Source organism: Melanerpes formicivorus, unplaced genomic scaffold (genome assembly GCF_026170545.1).
Source record: "Melanerpes formicivorus ecotype bairdi unplaced genomic scaffold, bMelFor1.0.p_v2 SCAF_64, whole genome shotgun sequence".
NCBI classification, from domain to species: domain Eukaryota; kingdom Metazoa; phylum Chordata; class Aves; order Piciformes; family Picidae; genus Melanerpes; species Melanerpes formicivorus.
This window is the reverse complement of record NW_027142416.1, coordinates 3,697,813-3,723,802: the sequence shown is the minus strand read 5'-3', so window position 1 is coordinate 3,723,802 and position 25,990 is coordinate 3,697,813. Positions and strand designations below refer to the sequence as shown.

Below are 25,990 nucleotides of genomic sequence, written 5' to 3'. Positions count from 1 at the left end.
GGCAGAATCACTGCACTCCATCTGCTGGCCACACAGCTTTTGATGCAGCCCAGGATGTGACTGAACACACCTGGTCACAATACATTCAACAGGTGAAAGCTTTTCTTTACTCCCAAGACTTACTAAGAAGGGACAGAACTGCCAACATGACTTTAATGCCAATCAATCTGTGTTCATTTTAACACACAGTGAAAAACAAAACATCTATTTATGGAAAGAGAAAGATGCCATTCAGAAACACGAATTTTACCCAATTCTCTTTGTGTTTATTGATTTCACATGAGCATGGAACAACTTTTAACGGTAAGACTTCTGGTAGCGTGCACGAGCCCCAGGCCCTCCAAACTTCTTGGACTCGCAGCGGCGAGGATCAGCGACCAGCAGAGTCCTATCATACTGAATTAAAATATCCTTGATCTCCTTTTTGGAAGCTTCATCAACATCTGTTTGAAAAAAAAAAAGCCAAACACACCAGAAAAGCCTTCAGTTTAGGACATTTCACACAGAACCAACCCATACGCCAGAGACTGGCACTTAAGGCTAAGAGAACAATCGCGGCAACTTACATTTCTGGTAGTAAGCCACCAAGGCTTTGGAAATAGCTTGACGGATAGCTGTTAAAAAACACAAAGACAGTAGATCAGCAAAGGTTTGCCAGCTCTGCACCCTGGCAGCACCTAGCTGGCTGCAAAGAGCCGGTGGCAGGTGGACAGGCTACCCCTCGCTTGGCTTCCCTGAGCCCTCACCCCACTGCTGGCAGTGAGGGGTGCTCACAGCAGCCTATCTGAGGGGACCCTGTGGGTGGTGGTCAGGGACAGGGGCTGTGCCCTCCCACCTGGCAGCAGCAGGAGGGATGAAGGCAGTGGGAAGGTCACCTTGCTTCACCTCAAAGAGGTAAGTAGCCCTGGGCAACCAGTGTCTGGGCATAAGGGTGGGAGGATGGCAAAGGGACAAGACCAGAGAAACTTCCTGCGGCTCTAAGCAACGTGATCTAGTGTGAGGTGTCCCTGCCCACGGCAGGGGGGTTGGAACTGGATGATCCTTGAGGTCCCTTCCAACCCTAACAATTCTGATTCTATGATTGCAGATGTACTTAAAACACAAGGTTACTGGAGAGACTTGCTGTCTTGTTTCCTGCCAGGTAGTCCTTCCCCTCCCTAATCTCCCCTCCACAACACTCAACATGGCCTGTACTTCAGCAAATCCAAGGAAAACTCTACCTAGAAACCACCCGCAGTTGCTGTGCTGATTTGACAACTGCTAGCTAAACAAGGAATTGTACAGGCCATCCTGATCACCTCTTCTGTTGAGTATTAACACAGGTTCATCTTCTACCTACAGGGAGTTAGCTTCCAAAACCTCAGAAACAGTTCTCTGAAATGTCTGTACTTTTAAACAAGGATAAAAATGATCAGTGTTCAGTGCCAAAGGTGGCAAAAGTGGCAACCGAATGGCACAAGCAATAAAACAAGCCTGTAATCAGAACTCAGAGCAGGAGTATGAGAGTAACTGTAAAGATGTTGTTAGGCTGTTATCTGTCAGAATATCAAGACCCAGATTTTGAGGAAAATCTGAGGTTTTTGAGGAAAGAATGCAGTGAACTTTAAGACTGAAACATGTCTCCATGCAGCTTCTGCTCCGCTTCATTAGCCTATACCCAAACTGGAACTGCAGAATAAAGCTATCACTTGTAAAAAGCAACTCTGTATCAACCACAAACACTCTCAAGCATCTCTGCTAGGGGAAAAAAAAAGCCTAGCTTAAGAGGTCAGCTGAAGGATGCTTCCAAACAACCTGGAAACTTCAAGCTAGTTATCATTTCTAAGGATAAATCCCTCTTCCCTCTCCTAAAATATTTGCTCTCAGCTGCACTTGAACTGCACTGTCACACTGCAAGACACAAAGACTATTTTATCCTATGTCCTCCAAAACTTCAGCAGTTGTACCTCATATCCATGTTACAGCTTTGCAGGTATGCCCTCATGACAAACTACCTTTGTGCAATGCAAAAAATAAACAGGACGTCAAGATGCACAAGATATTACTCTGAAGTCAAGCTCTTTGCTACGTGGCAAGAGCCTGTTCTAGCCCACACTCCCAAGAGCTCACACAGAACCTTACCATAGATTTGTGCTACGTGGCCACCACCCTTTACGCGGACTCTGATGTCGACCCCAGCGAACCGCTCCTTCCCCAGGAGGAGGACAGGTTCAAGCAGCTGCAGAACAAAACAGTAGGAACGTTAATCTGTGATGAAGAGCAAGGCTAAGAGCTCATGGCAGGCTTACCAGAGATGAATTATTGCACGTTCTGAAAAGATAGAGCCTTGATTTTACAAGCACACACCCAAGTACACTTCTTGCAGCCTTCTTTGTCATCTACCAGTGCTGTTTTAAAACGAACTTCCTGAAACCTTGAATTACAGTTAGGTTTCAAAAAGCACATGGAATTAAGAGCTTTAAGTATAGTGTCATTAACTGCACCAAGATTACAAAAATAAATGATGCTTATTAAAATTGAAGTGCTGGAGTAATTCATGGGTAGTTTCCCCCACTATTTGTTTCACCTTATCGCAGCAGCTTCATATTCTCTCAGCAGGGTTCAAACAACTACTTGATCAAATCCAAAGAATCTTTCACATGAGAGTATTTTAAAATCTCCCACTTCAATTAAAACAAGAGACATGAAGTGTTGGAAATACTTCACATACTTCCATTAACACGCATGAATCCAATCAAGCAACAGACCCACTCTTGCTGACAAGACAATCACAGGACAGCTTTATGGATTTTTTGCAACAGCGTCCGTATTTCTTGCAATCATGAAACACAACCAAAACCTTAGTACTGTCCAAAGCACCAGCAACTTTTCTTCATATCAAAGCAATTCTGCACCTAACAGTATTTTAGCCTCCAAGGTGGAGGTGATGAAGGAGCCTAAGGGGATGCTTACTTTATACTGCAGAGTTCTGGGCTCGATCATTTCCAGAGGTCTTCCATTCACTTTAATGAGGCCATTTCCTCTCTTGCAGTGGGCAACAGCAGTTGCAGTTTTCTAAAAATCCAAATGTGTATTAGTGCAGCCCTCTGCTTTTGTACCAGCAGCGTGAATGGCTACTTAACAATCTAAAAATCTTTAGTTTATGCGTAAAATTAATAACTCGCCCTGAACAGCAGCACAGTACACTCTTCATAAAATTTCCAGAAACTGACTCGTAGTATTGAGGTCCCCTCTTAACAGAATTAGATGTTATATAGAATTGAAAAGATTAACTTATAAGTTAGTGAAAGATTCCCTCTTCGTTTTGCAACACGGTATTTTTAAGCAGTGTTTCCTCACAAGAGCCTCTTTAATATGAATTCGTGCCACGGGATCCCAACAATGCGAACTTTACGCTTCCCACATCGTAACGCGATTCTCGGACATGGGCAAAGAGACAGGCCACGCCAGTCTGGGAAGCTCCCCCCAGAGCAGAGCTACGAGACAGGGCTGGGGCCCACTCCCTAAGAGTGTCTTCCCTCCCGGGCCCGCATGAGCGGCGCTCCCCGGCACCTAGGACGCTGCACACGTGGAGCCGCGGAGCAGGCCTCACCACCGCCGGCCCTCCCCCGCACCAACCACTTCCACACACAGCCCTAGCACGGAGCCGGCCTCGCAGCTCCTGATCTGCGGCCGAAGGGCCCCGAACGCTTCAGACGAGAAGACGCGGCCCGGTCCGACTGCGAGGGATAAACGAGGCGGGCTGCGGCGCCTCGGGCTCACCTTCCGCCCGAAGACCTGTACGCTCTGCAGGGGGCCCTTGGCCGGCATGACTCCTGCAAAAGACAGGAAGGTGGTGTTAGCACCGCCGGAGGAAAAAAAGCGCAAGCAGAAGGATGCAGGCCGGAGCCCGCCAGGCACTCACCCTCCCCTCGGCGGCGGCAGCACGAAAAGGCCGAACGGGGCTTCCTAGCCGCTTCTCAGGGGCAGAGGAGCCGTAAAGCGCAACGCCGTCTTCCGGCAGTGCGACAGAAGGCTCCTCCGTCCCTTCCCTTCCTCGTCCGGCCGCGCTTTGCGGCAGCCTGGAGCTGCGAGCGGGCCGGCTGTGCGCCTTCGGCTAGCTGCCGTCCTTCAGGCTTCTGCGGGCCTGCGGGGAGGGCAAGAGAGGACTGGCGCTGACGAAGCACAGTGTGGGCACCGTGCCTGTCTCTCCGGCTCCTTCTGCAGTGGCTGTGTCAGCCGCTGATGGCAGAGATGCTCATCCCCCGGGCCTGGCGGCCGCCCAGAGAGGCTAGCGAGGCGCTGGGGAGCGCTAAGCGGAGCGTACGGGAGCTTTTGTGAGGCGCTTCGCCTCGACCTCCTGGTGGTGTAGGAGCACCCCAGCTTTTTCTCGTTATCCGTGTTGCTTTGTGGGTTTATTGTGGGGTGTTTTTAACGTTCGTCGCACACAATTACCTCTTTTTTTATGTAAAGAGTTGGCGCCCCTTTAGACTACGTAAACGCTAGGCAGGCGTTGTCCCCTTTTCGGAAGCCAGCTGCTGTCACCTGAATCTGGCACGTTGGCTTACCGCTGCTGCTTTGGAACCTGCCCGTACGGAACTTGCCGAGGCTCCGCGGGAGGAAGCGGCGGCCTCCCACCCTGAGGGAGCCCCAGCGCCGCCCGGAGGAGGCCAGGTGCCTGCCCGCCTTCAGCCCGTGACCGGCGCATTGCCCTGGGAGAAGCACAGTGCGTGCTCAAGCCGGTGAGGTCAGAGTGGGGCAAGCGAAGGTTACGTACTCGCTGCCGGAGTTCTGGCACGGATGACAGCAGTTTGAAGGACTTCCTGAGAGGGATAGAGAGGATTCACAACCTGCGAGAGGCTATTTCTTCAGTTACTTAGCATCTAATGGTGACACCACAGCATACCTTCTGTTAGGTATCCCAGTGACAAGCAGAACCAAACTTAGTTTTAGCGATAAAGAATACAAAGCAATGCCTTTTCTAAGAGTCTTGCAGTCACTTTTGGACCTCCTGGAGATGAAGCATCCAAACTACATGGCTTTTTTTAGTTTTAAAGTCTGCAGCAGAAGACCCTCCAGCAGTAAACCCTGTGTTCTAGCATTGTGCATGGAAGCATCTTCAGGTAATCTTTATACCCACTTAAACAGCAACAATTATGTATAAGATCAGGGAATTCTTCAGAGCATCCACAAAGCACCATGAATTTCATTTTTTAAAATCTTTGTTTTCCTTGTTTAGTAGTTGTCAGAAAGCATGGCATTTAAGTCACTTTCAGACAGAAAACATTTAATTTCTAAGACTTGGCATTTAGTATGCAAAATTTTTCCAAAGGCCAGAAGCAGAATCTATTGATGAAGGGAGGCCACACTGCTCAGATATTTTAAGCAATAAAGGTTTAAATGACTGTGATTAATTGGAAAGTTGACTGCTCCAATGAAACAATTGGATCCTTTGTCTTTGGACAGGGTTTTAAATGCTGAACATTAGTCATCAGTCATGTGAGGATTTAAACAAGCACTTCGCTTTCTGCAATTTGAGTGATTAGTTCTATTCAAGTGAATAGTGCCGTGCAGAAGATGTAAGGTTTGGCACATCTCAAACCCCCAGTTGTACAAAGCTTGAACATGTGACCTGGAAAGTGATTTGATTTTATTTAAGGCTGTTTCCTAAGGAACAGTGTTTATGTAGTCACACATCTATCATCCACTCTTGCCCTAGCATCAGGCTGACAGCTTGCTGGTCAGTTTCAGTTTTCACAGAAGGATGAAAATTACAAAACCTTATTTAGACTGAACATATTTGGTGAATATAGGTGCCTCTGTTTAAGAGACATCATGACCATGAGCCAGCAGTGTGCTCCTGTGGCCAGGAAGGCCAGTGCCATTCTGGGGTGAATTAGAAGGGCTGTGGCTAGTAGGTCAAGACAGGGTCTCTTCCCTCTCTGCTTGGTGAGGCTGCATCTGGAATATTGTGTCCAGTTCTGGGCCTCTCCGTTCAGGAAGGACCGCAGAGAACTGCTTGAAAGAGTCCAGCACAGAGCCACAAAACGCGATTAGGGGAGTGGAAGATCTTCCTTATGAGGAGAGCCTGAGGGAGCTGAGGGCTCTGTAGCTTGGAGAGGAGGAGTCTGTGAGGTGACCGCATTAGTTAATAAAGATGTGCAGGGTGAGTGCCCAGAGGCTGGAGCCAGGCTCTGCTGGGTGATGCCCAATGCCAGCACAAGGGGCAGTGGTGGAAGCTGAGGCATAAGAAATTCCATGGAAACAGGAGGGAAAGTGGTTTCCCTGTGAGGGTGACAGAGCCCTGGAAGAGGCTGCCCAGGGGTTTGTGGAGTCTTCCTCTTTGGAGATATTCAAGCCCTGCCTGGATGTGTTCCTGTGTGATCTGCTCTAGGTGATGCTGCTCTGGCAGGGGGGTTGGACTGGATGAGCTTTCGAGGTCCCTTCCAGCCCCTAACATTCTGTGATTCTGTGATCTTTCACTTGCATAACAAAAGCCGCCACTGGAGCTGAACTATTAGACATTACAAAACCTTTAGGTAAGAAAAGACAAAGCATAATACCTAATTAACCCAGTTAGCACCAAAGGGTTCAGCTAAGGCCCAAAGGTAAAGCATTTGTAAGCAAGCTTTGATGCATGTTCAGGGCACTTGAAAAGGAAGCAGAACTAGATCTGTTCCTTTTATGGGCATTATCTGAGGTCTGCTGATGGAGACCTGTGTTTTAATACCAAGTACACCATTATATAGGGGGTCTTCAGTGCCTGCTCCCTTAAAGTCTACATTTTGGGAGCATGCTTTCTGAGGTCCTTCAGAATTCAGCCTCCTTTGGGTGGGCGTTCATCTGCTGCATGCTCTTCTTGGAACTGAAAACATTCATTCTAGAAGAGCCTGCATATAAATCCAGTGATATGCCTCCATGTGTCTCTCTTTCCATTTTCTGTTGACAAAATGAGAAGATAACAAAACATATATTGACAGTGTTGCCTGGAAGAGAAGGTTAAAAGCTTCATGCTCTTTGCTTTCCAGCATAAAAAGCAGAATAGGAGCTAAAAGGCATTTAGAAACCACCTGCCAGAGAAATTAGCCTGTAATGTGTAAAGAGAGAATTAGATCATAAGTATCACCATACACAGGAGGAAGAAAGATAATGATACCAGGGTGGGGAAGAAAAAGATCCCAACTTGCTCCTTAACATCTTTATTGATGATCTGGAGGAGGGCATTGAGTCCATCATCAGTAAATTTGCTGACGACACCAAGCTGGGGGCAGGAGTTGATCTGCTGGAGGGTAGAGAGGCTCTGCAGAGAGACCTCAACAGGCTGGACAGATGGGCAGAGTCCAAGGGCAGGAGATTGAACACATCCAAGTGCTGGGTTCTGCACATTGGCCACAACAACCCCATGCAGAGCTACAGGCTGGGGTCAGAGTGGCTGGAGAGCAGCCAGGCAGAGAGGGACCTGGGGATGCTGGTTGATAGTAGGCTGAACACAAGCCTGCAGTGTGCCCAGGCAGCCAGGAGGGCCAATGGCATCCTGGTCTGCATCAGGAAGAGTGTGGCCAGCAGGAGCAGGGAGGTCATTGTGCCCCTGTACACTGCACTGGTTAGGCCACACCTTGAGTCCTGTGTCCAGTTCTGGGCCCCTCAGTTTAGGAAGGATGTTGACTTGCTGGAAGGTGTCCAGAGAAGGGCAACAAAGTTGGTGAGGGGTTTGGAACACAAGCCCTATGAGGAGAGACTGAGGGAGCTGGGGTTGCTTAGCCTGGAGAAGAGGAGACTCAGGGGAGACCTTCTTGCTCTCTCCAGCTACCTGAAGGGAGGTTATAGCCAGATGGGGGTTGGTCTCTTCTCCCAGTCAGCCAGTACCAGAACAAGAGGACACAGTCTCAAGTTGTGTCAGGGGAGGTTTAGGCTGGAGGTGAGGAAGAAGTTCTACACAGAGAGAGTGATTGCCCATTGGAAAGGGCTGTCTGAGGAGGTGGTGGAGTCACCATCATTGGAGGTGTTCAGGAGGAGACTTGACAGGCTGCTTGGTTGCATGGTTTAGTTGATTAGGTGGTGTTGGATGATAGGTTGAACACGATAATCTTGAAGGTCTCTTCCAACCTGGTCTGGTCCATTCCATTCCATTCCATTCCATTCCATTCCATTCCATTCCATTCCATTCCATTCCATTCCATTCCATTCCATTCCATTCCATCTTAATTTTACAGAACGCAGAAAGCTTTATAATGTATCTATGATTTGAAAAAGAGTAAGTCAGTAAGAATCTTCAAGCACCAGCTACAAACTCTTCATTTCACTTCTCATTTTTTTTTGTGTTTGTAAAATAATTGCACCTGTGGAGTGTCAGGCACTTGCTTGGCAGCCTTTTTTCTTCTTTTTGTTTTGTTTGTTTGACCTTGCTCTGCACCAGTGTGAAGAGTTATACAGTGTGCAAAACAGGGAGGAATCAGGTTTGAAGCTGTCCTGATGGGGCATTTTTATTATTCCCATACAGGAAGAAAAGTGCCTGGATTTTACTCCAGTCCAAGCCCTCCATTTCACAATGATTTTGTTTTGTACTCACAGATGATCTCTTGTGTGTCTGTGCCAACAAGTATCTTAAAGCTACTAAATTTTTTACATGGGTGTTTCGTGAAGCTTTAAGGGATTGAGAGTCTCTCCCTGCTTGATGTCCTCCACTGTAGCTGCTTAGACTTCATTGCAGGCTGTGGTGTAATGCTACTGTGACTTGCTCTCCTCTCACAGACCAGCCACATGCTCTGCTGCTCTGTCAGTTTGCTGGAAACAGCTGGGCTGTGGCAGCAGGGTAGAGTGCTGCAGAGGAATATCTCCCAGTTGTTTCCACACTTTGTGAGAGAAGAAAAAATGTGTACATAGGGATCTACTTGAGAGAGTCCAACAGAGGCTGCGAGGACAGTTGAGGGACTGCAGCCCTGTCTTATGGGGAGAAGCTGAGAGCCCTGGGGCTGTTTAGTCTGGAGAAGAGAAGACTGAGAGGGGATTTAATAAATTTCTATCAATATCTGAGGGCTGGGGGTCAAGAGGGAGGGGACAGGCTCTGCTCACTTGCTCCCTGGGATAGGACAAGGGGCAATGGATAGAAACTGCAGCACAGGAGGTTCCACCTCAACATGAGGAAAAACTTCTTTACTGTAAGGGTCCCAGAGCACTGGAACAGGCTGCCCAGAGAGGTTGTGGAGTCTCCTTCTCTGGAGACTTTCCGGCCCCATCTGGATACATTCCTGTGTGCCCTGTGCTGGATTCTGTGGTCCTGCTCTGGCAGGGGGTTGGACTCATGGTCTCTGGAGGTCCCTTCCAACCCCTAACATCCTGTGAGCTGGGCAGGAATAAAATGGCAGGAGATGGGCAAAGATGGACTAAGGAGAATCAGAGCAGCATTCTATCTGTTTGTTAGGAAATCTGCTGGTGCAAAGGATATGGAAAACTGCAGGACAAAATCTGTGTCAGTCCACTGCCCACCAATACTGTCAGGATAAACAAAGGATATTCCCTGAAGTTTTTACTTCAGGGAGCAAAGTCATCAAAATACTTTTCAAAAGGCTTCTTTCTTGTATATATTTATTCCCCTTGAAAATCTGTGAGTTCCTTCAGTGACAGATACAGAATCATGGAATTGTCAGGGTTGGAAGGGACCTCAAGGATCAGCCAGTTCCAACCCCCCTGCCATGGGCAGGGACACCTCACACTACAGCAGGTTGCTCACAGCCACATCCAGCCTGGCTGCAAAAAACCTCCAGGCATGAGGCTTCCACCACCTCCCTGGGCAACCTGTGCCAGTCTCTCACCACCCTCATGGGGAACAACTTCTTCCTAACATCCAATCTCAATCTACCCATTTCTAGTTTTGTTCCTTTCCCCCCAGTCCTATCACTCCCTGACACCCTCAAAAGTCCCTCCCCAGCTTTCTTGTAGCCCCCTTCAGATGCTGGAAGGCCACAATTAGGTCTCCTGAGAGCCTTCTCCTCTCCAGACTGAACAACCCCAACCCTTTCAGTCTGTCCTCATAGGAGAGGTGCTCCAGCCCTCTGCTCATCCTCGTGGCCCTTCTCTGGACACCTTCCATCACCTCCAGATATTTCCTGTAATAGGGGCTCCAGAACTGGACGCAGTACTCCAAGAACGAAGTATTTCAGGAGATAACCAATGTGTTTGTTTTTTTTTAATGACAGCTCTTCCAATGTGAAAGATGTAGGATGCTGCAATACAGTTCTCATGTAGCATTTTGCAACTGATGCATATTTGATGATCAAGCCAGTGGATACCCTGTTTCTGGCTTTTCAAAAATTGTCTTCATCCAGGCAGCAGCAGAAGAGTTTTTTAAACTCAATTAGTGCAAGAATGCTGTGACCAATGGAAAAATGCTTGATGCATGCCAGAAAACAAATCTTCCCAGCTCTTGGAAGTATGTTCTGAAAACAAATAAGAATTTCACAAGATTTTTCACATCACTAAAGATTTTTTTTTTTTTCCTCAGGAAATATTTAAAATCTAAACCAAAATTTGGGATTTCATTATTCTTCTCTAAGGAAGCTCTGTGAGCATAAGATCTGGAATGTAAGGATGTGGATTATCCTGGCTGATATGAATACTGACTCTCATTTGCAGGTCCTAAATGTGGGAGGTCTTGAGCATGAGCACAAGGTGGACAGCAAGTGAACAAGAGCCAGCAGTGTGCCCAGGTGGCCAAGAAGGCCAATGGCATCCTGGCCTGCATCAGGAATAGTGTGGCCAGCAGGAGCAGGGAACTCATTATGCCATGTGGTCAGCTCCTCACCTCGAGTCTAAACCTCCCCTGGCGCAGCTTGTCCTGTGTCCGGTTCTGGGCTCCTCAGTTTAGGAAAGATGTTGAGATGCTGGAAGGTGTCCAGAGAAGGGCAGTGAGACTGGGGAGGGGTCTGGAGCACAGCCCTGTGAGGAGAGGCTGAGGGAGCTGGGGTTGCTTAGCCTGGAGAAGAGGTGGCTCAGGGGAGACCTCATTGCTCTCTCCAACTACCTGAAGGGAGGTTGTAGCCAGGTGGGGGTTGGTCTCTTCTCCCAGGCACCCAGCACCAGAACAAGAGGACACAGTCTCAAGCTGTGCCAGGGGAGGTTTAGGCTGGAGGTGAGGAAGAAATTCTTCCCAGCAAGAGAGATTGGCCATTGGAATGTGCTGCCCAGGGAGGTGGTGGAGTTGCCATCCCTGAAGATGTTCAAGAAAGGACTGGATGAGGCACTTGGAGCCATGGTTTAGTTGTCAGGATGTGTTGGGTGATAGGTTGGACTTGATCTCAAAGGTCTTTTCCAACCTGGTTGATTCTATGATGATTCTATGTTAGTTTCACAGTGAGACTGAGGACACGAATGTGTGAGTCACCAGTTGTCACTGCAATTAGCACATTCACATAAAACTCCTTGTATGAAAGTAATTAGCAGTACAATAGGTTACTCAGGACCCACTCTCAGCATTGCTGCTTGGGAGAAATCACAATTACCAATTGTCTTAGAGACTTGAGTTTTGAATGAATAGGATTGCTCTTTCAGGACAATAAACAAAAGAAATGCAAAGGCCCATCTTGAATCTGAACAGATAGACAGACATGAAGGCTCAGTGTTTCAGCTATGCTACCTGACTTGGTGCTGGAATCTGAATAAACATTGTCACTTAAATTTACAGCATCATTCCTATTTGCAATGTCTGGAAATGCATATTACCAGTTTAACATAGTTTGGCTGGAAAGTGGTAGTGTGTGAACTACTCTCTTTAGAATCTGACTGCATATTAAAGGACAAGACTTGAAAATCACAGGATCATAAATGGTCTGGGTTGGAAGGGACCTCCAAAGGTGATCCAGTCCAACCCCCTCTGCAGTCAGCAGGAGCATCCCCAACTAGATCAGGTTGTCCGGGGCCCTGTCAAGTCTCACTATCAATAATCTCCAGGGATGGGGTCCTAACCACCTTCCTGGACAACGTGTTCTAGTGTTCTGCCACCCTTATAGGAAAGAACTTGTTCCTAACATCCAGTCTAAATCTGCTCTTTGCTAGTGCCCCTGGTCCTGTCCCTGCAGGCATTTGCAAACGGTCTCTCTCCAGCATTCCTGTAGCCCCCTTCAGGTACTGGCACGCTGCTCCTAGGTCTCCCTGGAGCCTCCTCCAGACTGAACACCCCCAGCTCCCTCAGCCTGTCTCATAGCAGAGCTGCTTCAGCCCTCTGATCATTTTTGTGGCTCTCCTCTGGCCCCTCTCCATCAGCTCCATGTCCTTCCTGTATTGAGGGCTCCAGACCTGCACACAGTACTCCAGGTGAGGTCTCAGCAGAGCAGAGCAAAGTGGCAGAATCACCTCTCTGGCTCTGCTGGCAGTGCTGCTTTGGATGCAGCCCAGGCTGTGATTTGCCTTCTGTGCTGCAAGCTCACACTGCCTGCTCCTGTCCAGCTTCTCATCCACCTGCACCCCCAAGTCCTTTTCCTCAGGGCTGCTTTCTCTCACCTCCTCCCCCATTCTGTATTGATAGTGAGGATTGTTCCAGCCCAAGTGCAACCCTGCCCTTGCTCTTGTTGAACTTCATGAGGTTCACCTGGTCCCACCTCTCCAGCCTGTCCAGGTCCCTCTGGATGCCATCCTGTCCCTCTGGTTTATGAACAGGTCCACTCAGCTTGGTGTCATTTGCACACTTGATGATGGTGCCCTCCATCCCACTGCCTATATAGCATTGATAAAAATACTAAACAGTCCAGAGCCCTGAGGAACACCACTTGTCACTCCTCTCCATCTGGACTTCAAGCTATTGAGCACTACCCTCTGCATCTGAAATTCAACCTCTCTTGCAGTATGCAAGGCTTTGGTGAAATGTATTGACAGTAGATTAGAATGACTCAGAACTCTTTCCTGTACATCCACAGAGGGTGCTCTGGAGTATGTGTGTGTGTATCACAGGAATCCAAGTTGTAAGAAGCTGACTGGACAACAACCCAGAACCCACAGCTACATAAATAAGCTAACAAGTAAATGTTTGTTGGTGGTTTTTTTAGAGCAGAACAGCATCTCCAAGCTTCCTGCTGTATTTTGCTGCCCCTGGAGGCTACAGCTTGGTTTAGTTCCCTTTTTTAGAAACAACACAGCAGGGTCCAGTGGGATCCAGCTGCCCTCTCTCAACTCTTCTGCAGAGAGAGGAGGTTTCCTGGGTCTTGGTTTCTGCAGGGATCCTTTCTGCTTCTCTGTGTTAAAGGAATGTGGGGGAGAGGGAGCATAGAAACGGACACCTGGTTTGCACATCTTTAAAATACAGACAGTTTGTCCCTGTTGTTTTACTTATGTCCAGGCTACAAACACAACATTGAGCTTCATGATCTGTAGGTCAACATTTCTCTCTAAATCTCACTTTTGATGTCACACATACAGAAAGTTGCTATCCTCTAGGTAGCTGAAAAGGTGCAATTGCAGTTAGCGACTGCAGCAACAGCCTGTTGCACACACTTAATTTGCTGAAGCATCAGTCGTGGTTTAGAGCAGAAAGAGGTGGGTTGCTGTGAAGTTATATTAATCTCTACTGAGGTCATTTCTATTTCTGATTTTGAATCTGTTTGTTGTTTCAAGTGAAACATTTTCCATTGCCTGTTGTATGAGGGCAGATAAGGCAGAAATATCAGAGCTCATGAACTGCTGTATACTTACAGACCCACCAGAGAACTGAGGCTTTGTCTCCAGAAACTGGAGCAGTTGAACTCTGAAGGAGAATGAACCCTTTTGGCAAGGCTTTGTAAGAGCTCTGGGTGGAAAATCTTGTGTTTATGAAGCAGAGGGAGTGAGCAGAAGTGTAGTGAGTGTCCAGCTTGTAGCAAGAAGGGAAAATAATACTGCAGTTTATTCACACAGTGCTGAATACAGCTGGGTTATCTGGACCCTTGCACAGTGCCAGGAATCCTGGCATTGTTGAACCCAGGAGAGTCCCTGTCTGGTGTAGGGTTGACAAAGTGGTTGTTACCTGTTCCCAGCTGTAGCTCTTGAACTGAGACAGAGGTCAGTTCTCAGTACCTTGTCACCTGGTACTAGCTGCTGCATTTTAAAGTGACCTGTCTGTCTTCACCTAGCCTTTTGTTTAGGAGCAGTGGTTAAAAAGTCACAGGCTCTGCTATCTCCACATGGCTGATTTCTAGTTCTTTCCTCCACTGTTCCCAAGAGAATCTAACCCCTCATATCTGCCCACTAGGAGGTCTACATGCAGTTCAGAGAAACACAAACACAGGCAGTATTACAACACACGTATTAAAATGACTTCTCGTCTTTTTTTTTTTTCCCAAGATCAAAAACAGAGAAAAAACAAAGTGCTGTGGGAAAGCTTTTACCAAATAAAAATGTCTGTGGAGGCTTGATCATATGTGGGCCTGTGAATAGCACTCAGGAGACTATAAACTTTAGACAAACCAGATGGTTAGACAGCAACCCAGATGGTTTTATTTATGCAGACAAAGTTCGCCTTTAGTGAGGTACTTTGTTCTTCCAGAGAAGGTTCTGCATGCAAAGCATGATGTGCATGTCCTGTGATGATAGACTGGAACACTTGTACACATGGAAGTCTCATCTACTGCTCTTCTTGTCCCTTTCAAGAGAAAGATCATCATCATTACAACACTGGGATGCTTGTTGGCTGCTTTTCTACTTGGTGTTTCTTCTTTTTGCTGCAGTAGCATCCAAAGGCTTCAGCGAGGGCTGTGAGCAGCTTCTGTTCATGTGTCGTAAAACTGCGTAGGAAGATACAGTCCCTGCTCAGAGGAATTGCTAGGGCCTTGCTAAAGAGCATGAAATGTAACACAGGAGTTAACCAGTGATAGAGGAAAGTAAGCAAGCCAGCTGGGAGCTAACTCCCCTTTTCAGTATGAAGTTAACCACACTGATCACCTAGTCATAGAATCACAGAATTGTCAGGGTTGGAAGGCACCTCAAGGAGCATCCAGTTCCAACACCTCACACTACAGCAGGTTGCTCAGAGGCACATACAGCCTGGCCTCCAAAACCTCCAGGTATGAGACTTCCACCACCTCCCTGGGCAACCTGTGCCAGTTTCTCACCACCCTCATGGGGAACAACTTCTTCCTCACATCCAAGCTGAATCTACCCATTCCCCCCCCAGTCCTATCATTCCCTGACACCCTCAAAAATCCCTCCCCAGCTTTCTTGTAGCCCCCTTGAGATACTGGAAGGCCACAAGAAAGTCTCCTTGGAGCCTTCCCTTCTCCAGACTGAACAGCCCCAACTCTCTCAGTCTGTCCTCATAGGAGAGCAGCTCCAGCCCTCTGCTCATCGTCCTGGGCCTTCTCTGACACACTCCAGCACCTTCAGAGCCTTCTTATAACAGAGGCTCCAGAACTGGACACAGTGCTCCAGGTGTGGTCTCACCAGAGGGGGAGAATCACCTCCCTGGCCCTGCTGGCCACAATTCTCTTGGTGCAGCCCAGGATGTGATTGCCTTTCTGGGCTGCAAATGCACACTGGGGGCTCATGTTGAGCTGCTCATCCACCAGCAGCCCCAGGTCCTTTTCTTCAGGGTCCTTTGGTTTTAGTTTTACTGCAGATCAGGCAAGTACATTTGTCTTAGCTATAAAATCCACTCACACTGACTATTCCTTCTCTTTTCAAAGCCACTTCATCAAAACCTGTTGAAATCTCCAGGTCCCATGAAGTGCCCTGTTTCCTGAACTATCATCTCATTCAGCAGTGCTTCAGCCACTCCAAGAAAATGCTACCCCATCCTGGGAGGGGGTTGGGGAGAGGGTGGTGGGGTAAGTTCTCTGTCAGAATGGAAAATTTGGGTAGGTGGATTCCTAATTATTTTGATGCAAAGCCAACATCTTAGGCTAAAAACCATATACTAGCTTCTACTTCTCAGGCAGTAGCCTTCAGGAACAGTCCTGGCAGTTTGTCATCTCTAAGGTTGTAACTCTTTTTTCAGTGTTTATTTCATCATTTCCCAGAAGCTTTTGACCCAAGCTATTATTTATTTTTTTTCTTGTTGATCTTAGAAAGTTTTCTGGAAAGTGTATTTCTGCAGGCTCAGTGTAGGTGTGCCACAGTGACACATATACTGTGCACAGAAGATTTCTAAGCAGCAAAATAAACTGCTGTGATTGCTTTCTGACTGTAGTTGAAAAATCCACTTTTGCCCTGAAGGACAACACCTAAATTGTAAATGCCTCTTCAACCTGGAAAGGGACCCAGGGGGGCTGATTGACAGCCACCTAAACATGAGCCAGCAGTGTGCCCAGGTGGCCAAGAAGGCCAATGGCATCCTGGCCTGCATTAGAAATAATGTGGCCAGCAGGAGCAGGGAAGTCATTCTGCCCTGTACTCTGCACTGGTTACGCCACACCTTGAGTCCTGTGTCCAGTTCTGGGCCCCTCAGTTTAGGAAGGACATTGAGACACTTGAATGTGTCCAGAGAAGGGCAAGGAGTCTGGGGAGAGGCCTTGAGCACAAGCCCTATGAGGAGAGGCTGAGGGAGCTGGGATTGTTTAGCTTGGAGAAGAGGAGGCTCAGGGGAGACCTTATTGCTCTCTACAACTACCTGAAAGGTGGTTGTAGCCAGGAGGGAGTTGGTCTCTTCTCTCTAGCAACAAGCACCAGAACAAGAGGACACAGTCTCAAGCTGTGCCAGGGGAAGTTGAGGCTGGACGTGAGGAGAAAGTTCTTCACTGAGAGAGTCGTTCACCATTGGAATGTGCTGCCCAGGGAGGTGGTGGAGTCACCATCCCTGGAGGTGTTCAAGAGGGGATTGGACGTGGCACTTGGTGCCATGGTCTAGTCATGAGGTCTGTGGTGACAGGTTGGACTTGATGATCTTTGAGGTCTCTTCCAACCTTGGTGATACTGTGATAATCTCTTCCTGTTTACATTCCAGCCAGATTTCAATTTTGCTGAAATTTTGATCTTAGCCATGTTCTTCTGCAGCTCCTGGTTTAATAAAAAGTGCTTTTAAGGGTTATGGCTGCTCAGCTGAACTACAGCAATTCAGAAGATACAGAGCAGATAAAAGGTTTCCCTGGTAGCAGAAGTGTCAGAATGGTCTAAAGGCCAGAAAGATCACCTCAAGAGCTTTCCTGTCAAGTAAGATCTTTCCAAAATAAATCTCCTAGAAATCATAGCAATAGCTTTGCACCTAGGAACTACATCCTATTCAATATCTTTATTGATGATCTGGATAACGGGATTGAGTCCACCATCAGTAAGTTTGCAGATGACACCAAGTTGGGAGCAGAAGTTGATCTGTTAGAGGGCAGGAGGGCTCTGCAGAGGGACCTTGCCAGGCTGGACAGATGGGCAGAGTCCAATGGGAGGGCACTGAACAAGTCCAAGTGCCAGGTTCTACACTTTGGTCACAGCAACCCCATGCAGTGCTACAGACTCGGGTCTGAGTGGCTGAAGAGCAGCCAGGCAGAGAGGGACTTGGGGCTCCTGGGAGCCTTCTCTTCTGCAGACTGAACAGCCCCAACTCCCTCAGTCTGTCAGCATAGCAGAGCAGCTCCAGCCCTCTGCTCCTCCTCGTGGCCCTTCTCTGGACACCTTCCGGCACCTCCAGATCCTTCCTGGAGCAGAGGCTCCAGAACTGGTGTCAATACTCCAGGTGTGGTCTTACCATAGCAGAGCAGAGGGGGAGAATCATCTCCCTCCACCTGCTGGCTATGCTTCTCTTGCTGCAGCCCAGATCTGGCATGTTTTCTTTGTGAGGAATAAAAATACTGTGTAGCAGCCATATAGCAGCCAACAGGTATTGCACAGAACAATGAGCAATAGTCCTTCCTCAGTGATCATTGCACCTCACATACTGTGTTGCATCTTGAATGCTGTGTTCAGTTTTGGGGCCCTCCCTACAAGAAAGACATTGAGGTGCTAGAGTTTATCCAAAGAAAAGCAGTGAAGCTGGTGAAGCATCTAGAAAACAAATCTTAGGAGGAGCAGCTGAGAGAACTGGGGTTGTTTAGCCTGGAGGAAGAGGCTAATGGGACACCCCTATCACTCTTTCGGACTACCTGAAAGGAGGTTGTAGTAAGGTGGAGGGTGGTCTGTTGTCCCAGGTAACAAATGATAGGACAAGAGGAAATGGACTCAGGCTGCCCTCGGGGATGTTTGAGTTGGATACTAGGTAAAACTCTTCACCAGAAGGGTTAACGTTGGAACAGTCTGCCCATGGAAGTGCAGCCACAGTCATCATTCCTGAAGGTATTTAAAAGACATGTAGATGTGGCACTTAGGGAAATGGTTTAGAGGTGGATTTGGCAGTGTTAGGTTAATTGTTGGACACTGATCTTAAAGGACTCTTCCAACTTACATGATTCTATGATTCTGATTGTTGCCTGTAGCCTTACACAGTGGAAGATACTGTTGATGCAAGCTTGCACAGTCTTGTGAAAGCAAGGAGTTTGGAGAGCAAGTATGGAAAATGCAAACTCAGAAATCAGGAGTTAGATGAGAAATGAACCCTAGGTTTCAAAAATGTTTAGAATGTATATGGCATTTAGGTGCCTCACTTCCAAAGGAATACAAAATCTCTGCCTTTAAATAATTTAGGAGCCTGAGTTCTGTTTGCAGAATGACATAGATCACAGAATCACAGAATTAATCAGGTTGGGAAAGACCTTTGAGATCATCAAGTCCAACCTGTCACCCAACACCATCTGATCAACTAAACCAAGGCACTAAGCGCCTCATCCAGTCTCTTTTTAAACACTTCTAGTGATGGTGACTCCACCACCTCCCTGGGCAATACATTCCCATGGCCAATCTCTCATTCTGGGAAGAATTTCTTCCTAACATCCAGCCTAAACCTCCCCTGGCACAGCTTGAGACTGTGTCCTCTTGTTCTGTCACTGATTGCCTGGGATTCATGGTCTGTGCCTAAGTTAAAGTTAATTAGGTTGGTCTTTCTAAGGCATCTCTTACTTTTGAAGGTAGACCTTCATTATCACTGGAAGCCTTTAGAACATTTCCATCTAGCATGCTCTCTGTCAAGGGGAGTAGCCCTCTCAGCTCTAACAAATAGGTCAGGTACATAGCAAACAGGTCAGGTATCCCACAGAGAGGCCAAGGTTGTGCTTGGGACAACTCTGTGTCCAGTTCTGGGCCCCTCAGTTTAGGAAAGATGTTGAGTTGCTGGAGCATGTCCAGAGAAGGGCAACAGGGAGGGGTCTGGAGCACAAACCCTATGAGGAGAGGCTGGGGGAGCTGGGGTTGCTTAGCCTGGAGAAGAGGAGGCTCAGGGGAGACCTTATTGCCATCTGCAACTACCTGAAAGGAGATTGTAGCCAGGTGGGGGTTGGTCTCTTCTACCCATTTCTGGTTTTGCTCCATTCCCCCCAGTCCTATCCCTCCCTGACACCCTCAAAAGTCCCTCCCCAGCTTTCTTGTAGCCCCCTTCAGATACTGGAAGGCCACAAGAAGGTCTCCTGGGAGCCTTCTCTTCTCCAGACTGATATATGTAATATATTCTGTCTGCTCTAAAGAATAGGTGTAGTGATTCTTTCCCAAGCACATCCAAAAGAAACATTGACTTTATGAGCTGTTCTGAGAACGAGAAAGTCATTCTGAAATGCACTTTCTTGCACTTTCTTTCTACCCTTCCTGTATTACCTCTCCAGAGGAAAGAGTAGGCAGAGGGTACAAAGGATTTAGGTCAGCCAGGGTTTACTCCTTTTCCAGTGCCAGCTCATTCCACTCAAACTACCCTGTAAGGACCAACTGATTATGTCACATGTGACTTGCATAACTCTCTAGTGATCGAGCCTCCAGCCCTTCTAATTTGAGCTAGATTTGAAGTCAGTTAACTTAAAATGACCTTTGCAGTCTCTGTCATCTGTTACGGGTCCTGCAGAATCAGATGGTTACTGAAGGCCTTCTGAAACGCAACTGAAAACTGCAGTAGGAGTTGCTTTTTTCCCAGCCAGTGTTCCTGTTCATCCCTTTCCCACTCCACAGATGTATTCCTTACATCTCTCCCCTCCTTGCTAACTCACTCATCATGCTTTATCCCTCTGCCTCTCTTTACTTTATCAGAGGATTGTGACAAGCTGGAACAGACTCAGTGCTGATCTAAGTACGTGTGGGTGGTAGGGCATAGGGAGGGTGAGACTGGGCCAGTGTGAAGTCCGACATAGCTGTGAGTGCTCTTGGGACATGGAAGGGGAGAATCACAGCAGATCAGCATTACTGTCAGCTTCCACAGAGGGGAATGCTGAAGCTCCCTTAGCTTTTCCAGCATCAGAGAGTGAAAACTGCACCTCAAGCCCCGTCATTACCTAGCAGATGAAGTAAACTGAAGTGTCTTTAGCAATCCCTACTAAAGAATGGCTAGAAATCAGCTGATTTACCTGATTTAACTCAAAAATAATGCTGGAGAAAAATGTGAGAAACTTTGACACAGCTTAAAAAACAAACAAACACACAACAACAACATCAACCTCAACACATTTCAGGCTAGCTATGTCAGGGAGCAGGAGGGGAGGGACTGCTCCTCGAGGTGGGATGAGCCAGGAGCTGAGGGTGACTCCATGTGCAACCAGGGCCTCCCCGAAATGAAGCATCCCAAGGGGGCTGAGCTGGGAGCTGGTGCTGGGGTCTGTTGCATCATTTTGTATCCTTTTCTTTTAGCAAATGTTGCTTTCTTTTCTGTCAGTTTGTGTGACAGTCCTGCAAGCCCTGGACACACGATGCTTACCAAATGAAAGTACTTCCTGCTTTAAGCTGTTAGATTTTCCTACAAAAATATTGGGAATTGATTAACTTTCTGTGAGTTTTAGTCCTTTTGAACTCTCCCACGGCTCCTCTGGTAGCTGCAGCTGGCAGTATGAGAAGCACTGCTCCAGCCAATAGTCTATATTGTCAGCAAATTGCTTTGTTAAATAAAAAGGATACTAAGCTGGAAGTCACAGAATCATAGAATCAACCAGCTTGGAAAAGACCTCAGTGATCATCAACTCCAACATATTACCTAATGCCTAACACCTCCTGACAACTAAACTATGGCTCCAAATGCCACATCCAAGCCTTTTTTGAACACCTCCAGGGACAGGGACTCCACCACCTCCCTGGGCAGCACATCCCAATGGCCAGTCTCTCTTGCTGGGGAGAACTTTCTCCTCACCTCCAGCCTAAATTTCCCCTGGTGCAGTCTGAGACTGTGTCCTCTTGTTCTGGTGCGGGTTGCCTGAGAGAAGAGACCAACCCCCACCTGGCTACAACCTCCCTTCAGGGAGTTGTAGACAGCAATAAGGTCTCCCCTGAGCCTCCTCTTCTCCAGGCTAAACAACCCCAGCTCCCTCAGACTCCCCTTACAGGACTGTGCTCAAGGCCTCTCCCCAGCCTCGTTGCCCTTCTCTGGACACATTCAAGTGTCTCAATGTCCTTCTTAACCTGAGGGGCCCAGAAGTGGACACAGTCCTGACTCAAGGTGTGGCTTAACCAGTGCTGATCACAGGGCACAATGACTTCCCTGCTCCTGCTGGCCACACTATTCTTGATGCAGGCCAGGATGCCATTGGCCTTCTTTGCCACCTGGGCACACTGCAGGCTCATGTTCACCTGCTGTCCACCAGTACCCCCAGGTCCCTTTCTGCCTGGCTGCTCTCCAGCCACTCTGACCCCAGCCTGTAGCTCTGCTTGGGGTTGTTGTGGCCAATGTGCTCATGTTTAGGTGGCTGTCAATCAGCACCCCCAGGTCCCTTTCTGCCTGGCTGCTCTCCAGCCACTCTGTCCCCAGCCTGAAGTCATCAGGCAGGATCCTTGAACACCAAGATGCCTGCTGCCATCACCATCCAATTTCTTTGCAGTGAAATGGTCTCTAGAGGCCTCCACCAGCCTGAAGTGTTTGCTGTCACCTCTGCCTGGGCACACATTTCCGGCCTCAGCCCACAACCAAGAACTTTGAAAAGAAACAGGAACTCACCAGTGCTGGGTGAAGAGGGAAGCTGGGGCGCTACCCAAGGGTCCCAGTAGAGGAGAGCAGGTGGTGAGAGCCAGAAGTGCAGGGTCAGCTGGTCTGAGCTCTCGCCTTCAACTGCCTGCACTAAACTCCACTCCTCATTAGAGATTCTTCCATTTGGTTTTATGCCTTTTTTGTTGTTGTTGTTTTGCTTTCCCCTGCATTTTTCACTGCCCCAGGGAAGCAGCAGGAAGCCCCAGCCACTCTGTTTCCCCCTTTATCTCACAGCCCCAAGAGAGCCATGGCTGGGCCAGCTTTACTTGCACATTCAATGCTCTCTCTGCCATCTTGTAAAAAGAAAAGAAGGGATTAGGGTTCTTACTTGTAACTCCTTCCACGACACTGAAACACATCTTCCTGTACAAACCTATAACCACCTCTGTATTTAGGTTACTTTAGCTCACATTTTGCTGACATTCCCCCCTCTCAAAAAAAGAAAAAAGGGGGGGCCAGGTTTTTGGCATTCCAGCAAGCAAAGCAACTGCTTAATTAGGCAATTAAACTTTATGACTGCTCTGCATCCCTGAAGCCCTAAAAGGCAGCCAGAGTGCACCAAGAAATCTTGCCCATCAGCTGGAACAACTAAGGATGCACAAACACCTCCTCAAATCAGCCTGTGTGCAGAAAGGCTGAGCATCACCTCTGGCCCATCTGGGCTGTGCTGGCTGCAGGATGTCCAGAGGACAGACGTGCACAGCATTGAGGCAGAGTTTACTTTGCAGGAATGCAGGCATTGCTGCTGCTTCAAAAGGTACTTTTCATTGTTTAGAATGCAAGTCCCCTGTAGGTAATAGTGCTTGAGGCACAATAATTGGACCCTGATTCCCATCAAAACCTTTAGGCTGTGTGTGAGCAGAAACCCTCCTGACAGTTGTCATGATGTTTTCAGCAGCACTGCTGAGGTACATTTTGTCTTTGCTTCTATTAGCCCAACTGGAAATAGGAGAATAGCTTGACTGCTAGCAGTCTTACCACTGTTTTGTTAGTCTATCTTAGAGACTGTTGTGGTCACTAGCATTATTTCTTTGAAGCATGAAAATAACAGAAGGAGTCTCAGCACGGGAGGCAGGTCTGGGAGCAATGCTGCTACTGGTCTGCACTTGCTGAGTCTGCTCCTGGCCCCCAGATGACCTTGAACTGAAGTCCTAGGTCTGAGCACTACCTTCTTTGGGAAAGCTGAGGTCTGGGTTTTACGTCTGTGTTTTAAACCTAACCCTTCAGATGTTTTCTCGTAACTATCTGATACTATTTGCTTGAAAAGCCTCTTCTGAAGGCTAGGTGTTAAATATGCCAGGAAAGGGTTAAGTGGATCTGGCTGTTGCATAAAGGCAGGCATTTTGTTATCCCCTGGGGAAATGGGAGCTACTTTCTAGAGAAGGAAAGGGACATGGGTTGTGCAGCTTCTGAACTACCCACAGGAAGGCTCAACATTAATTGCATGGAGACTGAAACTAGAATATGAAGTTATTGGTAATATCCTTGTCAGTGAAAACAGTCTCTAAGAAGAAGAGTTTTTATTCTAGAGCAGGAACATTAAGGTTATGTAAGTAAAGCACCCCCACAAAACCTGCTCTTCCTTGTTTCTCCACTCACATTAAGAAAATGTACTTGCTCTGTTGCAGAGGACTTGTTTTGCACTTACTCTTAGCAGTGCAAGTAGCTGGGAAATGTCCCTTGTAGATTTTGTGGCTGCTTAGTTACCACAGCTTCTTGCTATCCAAATAGACTCACTCTGTCAGGGCTGTGAGATGGGGAGAGATAAACACAGGGAGCAATTGTGGCTTCCTGCCACGGGCCCTGCTCAGAGAGCAAGAAAGCAGCAGCAGATGAACCGTTTCTGCAGCCGCGGTGGGAAGCTGTGGCCTCACAGGAACAGGGCAACTGAAGAACACAACTGAATGTCCTGAAGGCAGGATAAGTTATGTCAAATAATGTGCTGTCTCCTAACTCCACTTTGCTTGTGTAATAGTTGAGGCAGAAGTTACTCTGCGGGGCAGAGGCCTATGCATATAGGCACAGAAAGCATTGGGTTTGAGGTAATGCAGTGGGATGCTCAATATGCACAACAGAACTCTGGTGTCTGCCAAATTGATGTAGCAGAGTCATTTGTCAGCTGTGATCCTTGCACCAGTGTTGTCAGAGAATAATAGATTTGTTGGGGTTGGAAGGGACCTCAAGGATCATCCAGTTCCAGCCCCACTGCCATGGGCAGGGATACCTCACACTGCAGCAGGTTGCTCATAGCCACATCCAGCCTGGCCTGAAAAACCTCCAGGCATGAGGCTTCCACTACCTCCCTGGGCAACCTGTGCCAGTCTCTCACCACCCTCATGGGGAACAACTTCTTCCTCACATCCAATCTCAATCTACCCATTTCTAGTTTTGCTCCACTCCCCCCAGTCATACCACTCCCTGACACCCTCAAAAGTCCCTCCCCAGCTTTCTTCTAGCCCCCTTGAGATACTGGAAGGTCACAATTAGGTCTCCTGGGAGCCTTCCCTTCTCCAGACTGAACAGCCCCAAATCCCTCAGTCTGTCCTCATAGCAGAGCAGCTCCAGCCCTCTGCTCAGCCTTGTGGCCCTTCTCTGGACACCTTCCAGCACCTCCAGATCCTTCCTGGAACAGAGGCTCCAGAACTGGACACAGAGCTCCAGCTGTGGTCTCAGCAGAGTGGAGCAGAGGGGGAGAATCCCCTCCCTGGCCCTGCTGGCCACACTTCTCTTGCTGCACCCCAGGCTGTGGTTGGCTTTCTGGGCTGCAAGTGCACACTGGAGGCTCCTGTTGAGCTTCTCATCCACCAGCACCCCCAAAGCCTTTTCTTCAGGGCTGCTTTAAAAGTACCTGTCAAGTGTTGAATTTTGTCATCACCTGGCCTTACATTTTTTTCAGTTTTGGAAACTGTGACTATAAAGAAACTAAAAGAAAACGAGCTGATGGGAAAGAAAAATAAGAGAAATGAAAAAAAAAACCCTGTGAAGTTGAAATTAGCAAGGCCCCAGAGGTGCAAGAGAGGCAAGAACCAAAACACAGTCTGCTGTCAAGCCAACCAGCCTTCCCAAGGTGGGACGTGGAGCAGAGGATTTTCCCCTCAGAAACTTCAGGACCCGTTTCTGTTGTCACAGTATCACAGTACCACCAAGGTTGGAAGAGAACTCAAAGATCATCAAGTCCAACCTGTCACCACAGACCTCATGACTAAACCATGGCACCAAGTGCCACATCCAATCCCCTCTTGAACACCTCCAGGGACAGTGACTCCACCACCAACCTGGGCAGCACATTCCAATGGTGAACGACTCTCTCTGTGAAGAACTTTCTCCTCACCTCCAGCCTCCCCTGGTGCAGCTTGAGACTCTGTCCTCTTATTGTGGTGCTGCTGCTTGAGAGAAGAGACCAACCCCTTCCTGGCTACGTTCAGGCAGTTGTAGAGAGCAATGAGGTCTCCCCTGAGCCTCCTCCTCTCCAGGCTAAGCAATCCCAGCTCCCTCAGCCTCTCCTCACAGGGCTGTGCTCAAGGCCTTTCCCCAGCTTCGTTGCCCTTCTCTGGACACGTTCAAGTGTCTCAATGTCCTTCTTAAACTGAGGGGCCCAGAACTGGACACAGGACTCAAGGTGTGGCCTAACCAATGCAGAGTACAGGGGCTCAAGGCTTTGTAAGAGGACTTTAATCAGACCCACTTTTGCAGAGGGAGGGAAAGAACCTCATCTGCTTGTTGTTTTCTTTCACTTGCAGTGAGGTTACAGGGGGGACAACTAGCTGGTGCTAACAGCAGCTAAAGCCCAACCCTGTTTCATGCAAAAGGAAAGTTGCACAACGCTGCGGGTGGCAGAGTATTTCTGAGAGGCACACTTGGCTGCAGACCTTTTTTGCATCACTTCCTGAGATAGAGATGGACTGGTGTGATATGTTTTTATACTTGATGTGATGTATTTTTATGTTTATTTGACTGTTTTCTCTCAATCCACACACACTGCACTTGCATTTTGAAGAGAAGACCTTAAAGACATGCTGGAGCATGTCCAGAGAAGGGCCACGA

General features: G+C 48.0%; 1 protein-coding gene and 1 long non-coding RNA gene across 2 annotated transcripts in view; one reads left to right on the top strand and one right to left on the bottom strand.

Moving 5' to 3' along the window:
- Nucleotides 1-244: 244 nt before the first annotated feature.
- RPS16 (ribosomal protein S16) lies at nt 245-3,968 on the bottom strand. Its single transcript, XM_068162430.1, has 6 exons — nt 3,905-3,968; nt 3,763-3,815; nt 2,953-3,054; nt 2,122-2,218; nt 567-614; nt 245-443 (listed from the first exon to the last, which is right to left on the bottom strand). Exons 2-6 carry the CDS (start codon nt 3,808-3,810, stop codon nt 298-300), a joined length of 441 nt encoding a protein of 146 aa, XP_068018531.1. The 5' UTR covers nt 3,811-3,815; nt 3,905-3,968; the 3' UTR covers nt 245-297.
- A 68-nt stretch (nt 3,969-4,036) lies between these two features.
- Nucleotides 4,037-25,990, top strand: part of LOC137453290 (uncharacterized) — a 49,915-nt gene continuing 27,961 nt past the window's right edge. The window contains exon 1 of the long non-coding RNA XR_010990315.1: nt 4,037-5,102. This is a non-coding gene — a long non-coding RNA (uncharacterized lncRNA). The remainder of the gene's footprint in view (nt 5,103-25,990) is intronic.

What these genes read in the sequence shown, in the direction of transcription:
- RPS16 (XM_068162430.1), bottom strand. Translation starts at nt 3,810, where the DNA reads ATGCCGGCCAAGGGCCCCCTGCAGAGCGTACAGGTCTTCGGGCGGAAG. An exon ending in CCAGAACTCTGCAGTATAAA is followed by an intron (nt 2,219 to 2,952) that starts GTAAGCATCCCC and finishes TTTGTTCTGCAG; the next exon opens with CTGCTTGAACCTGTCCTCCT. An exon ending in GGTGGCTTACTACCAGAAAT is followed by an intron (nt 444 to 566) that starts GTAAGTTGCCGC and finishes TTTTTCAAACAG; the next exon opens with ATGTTGATGAAGCTTCCAAA.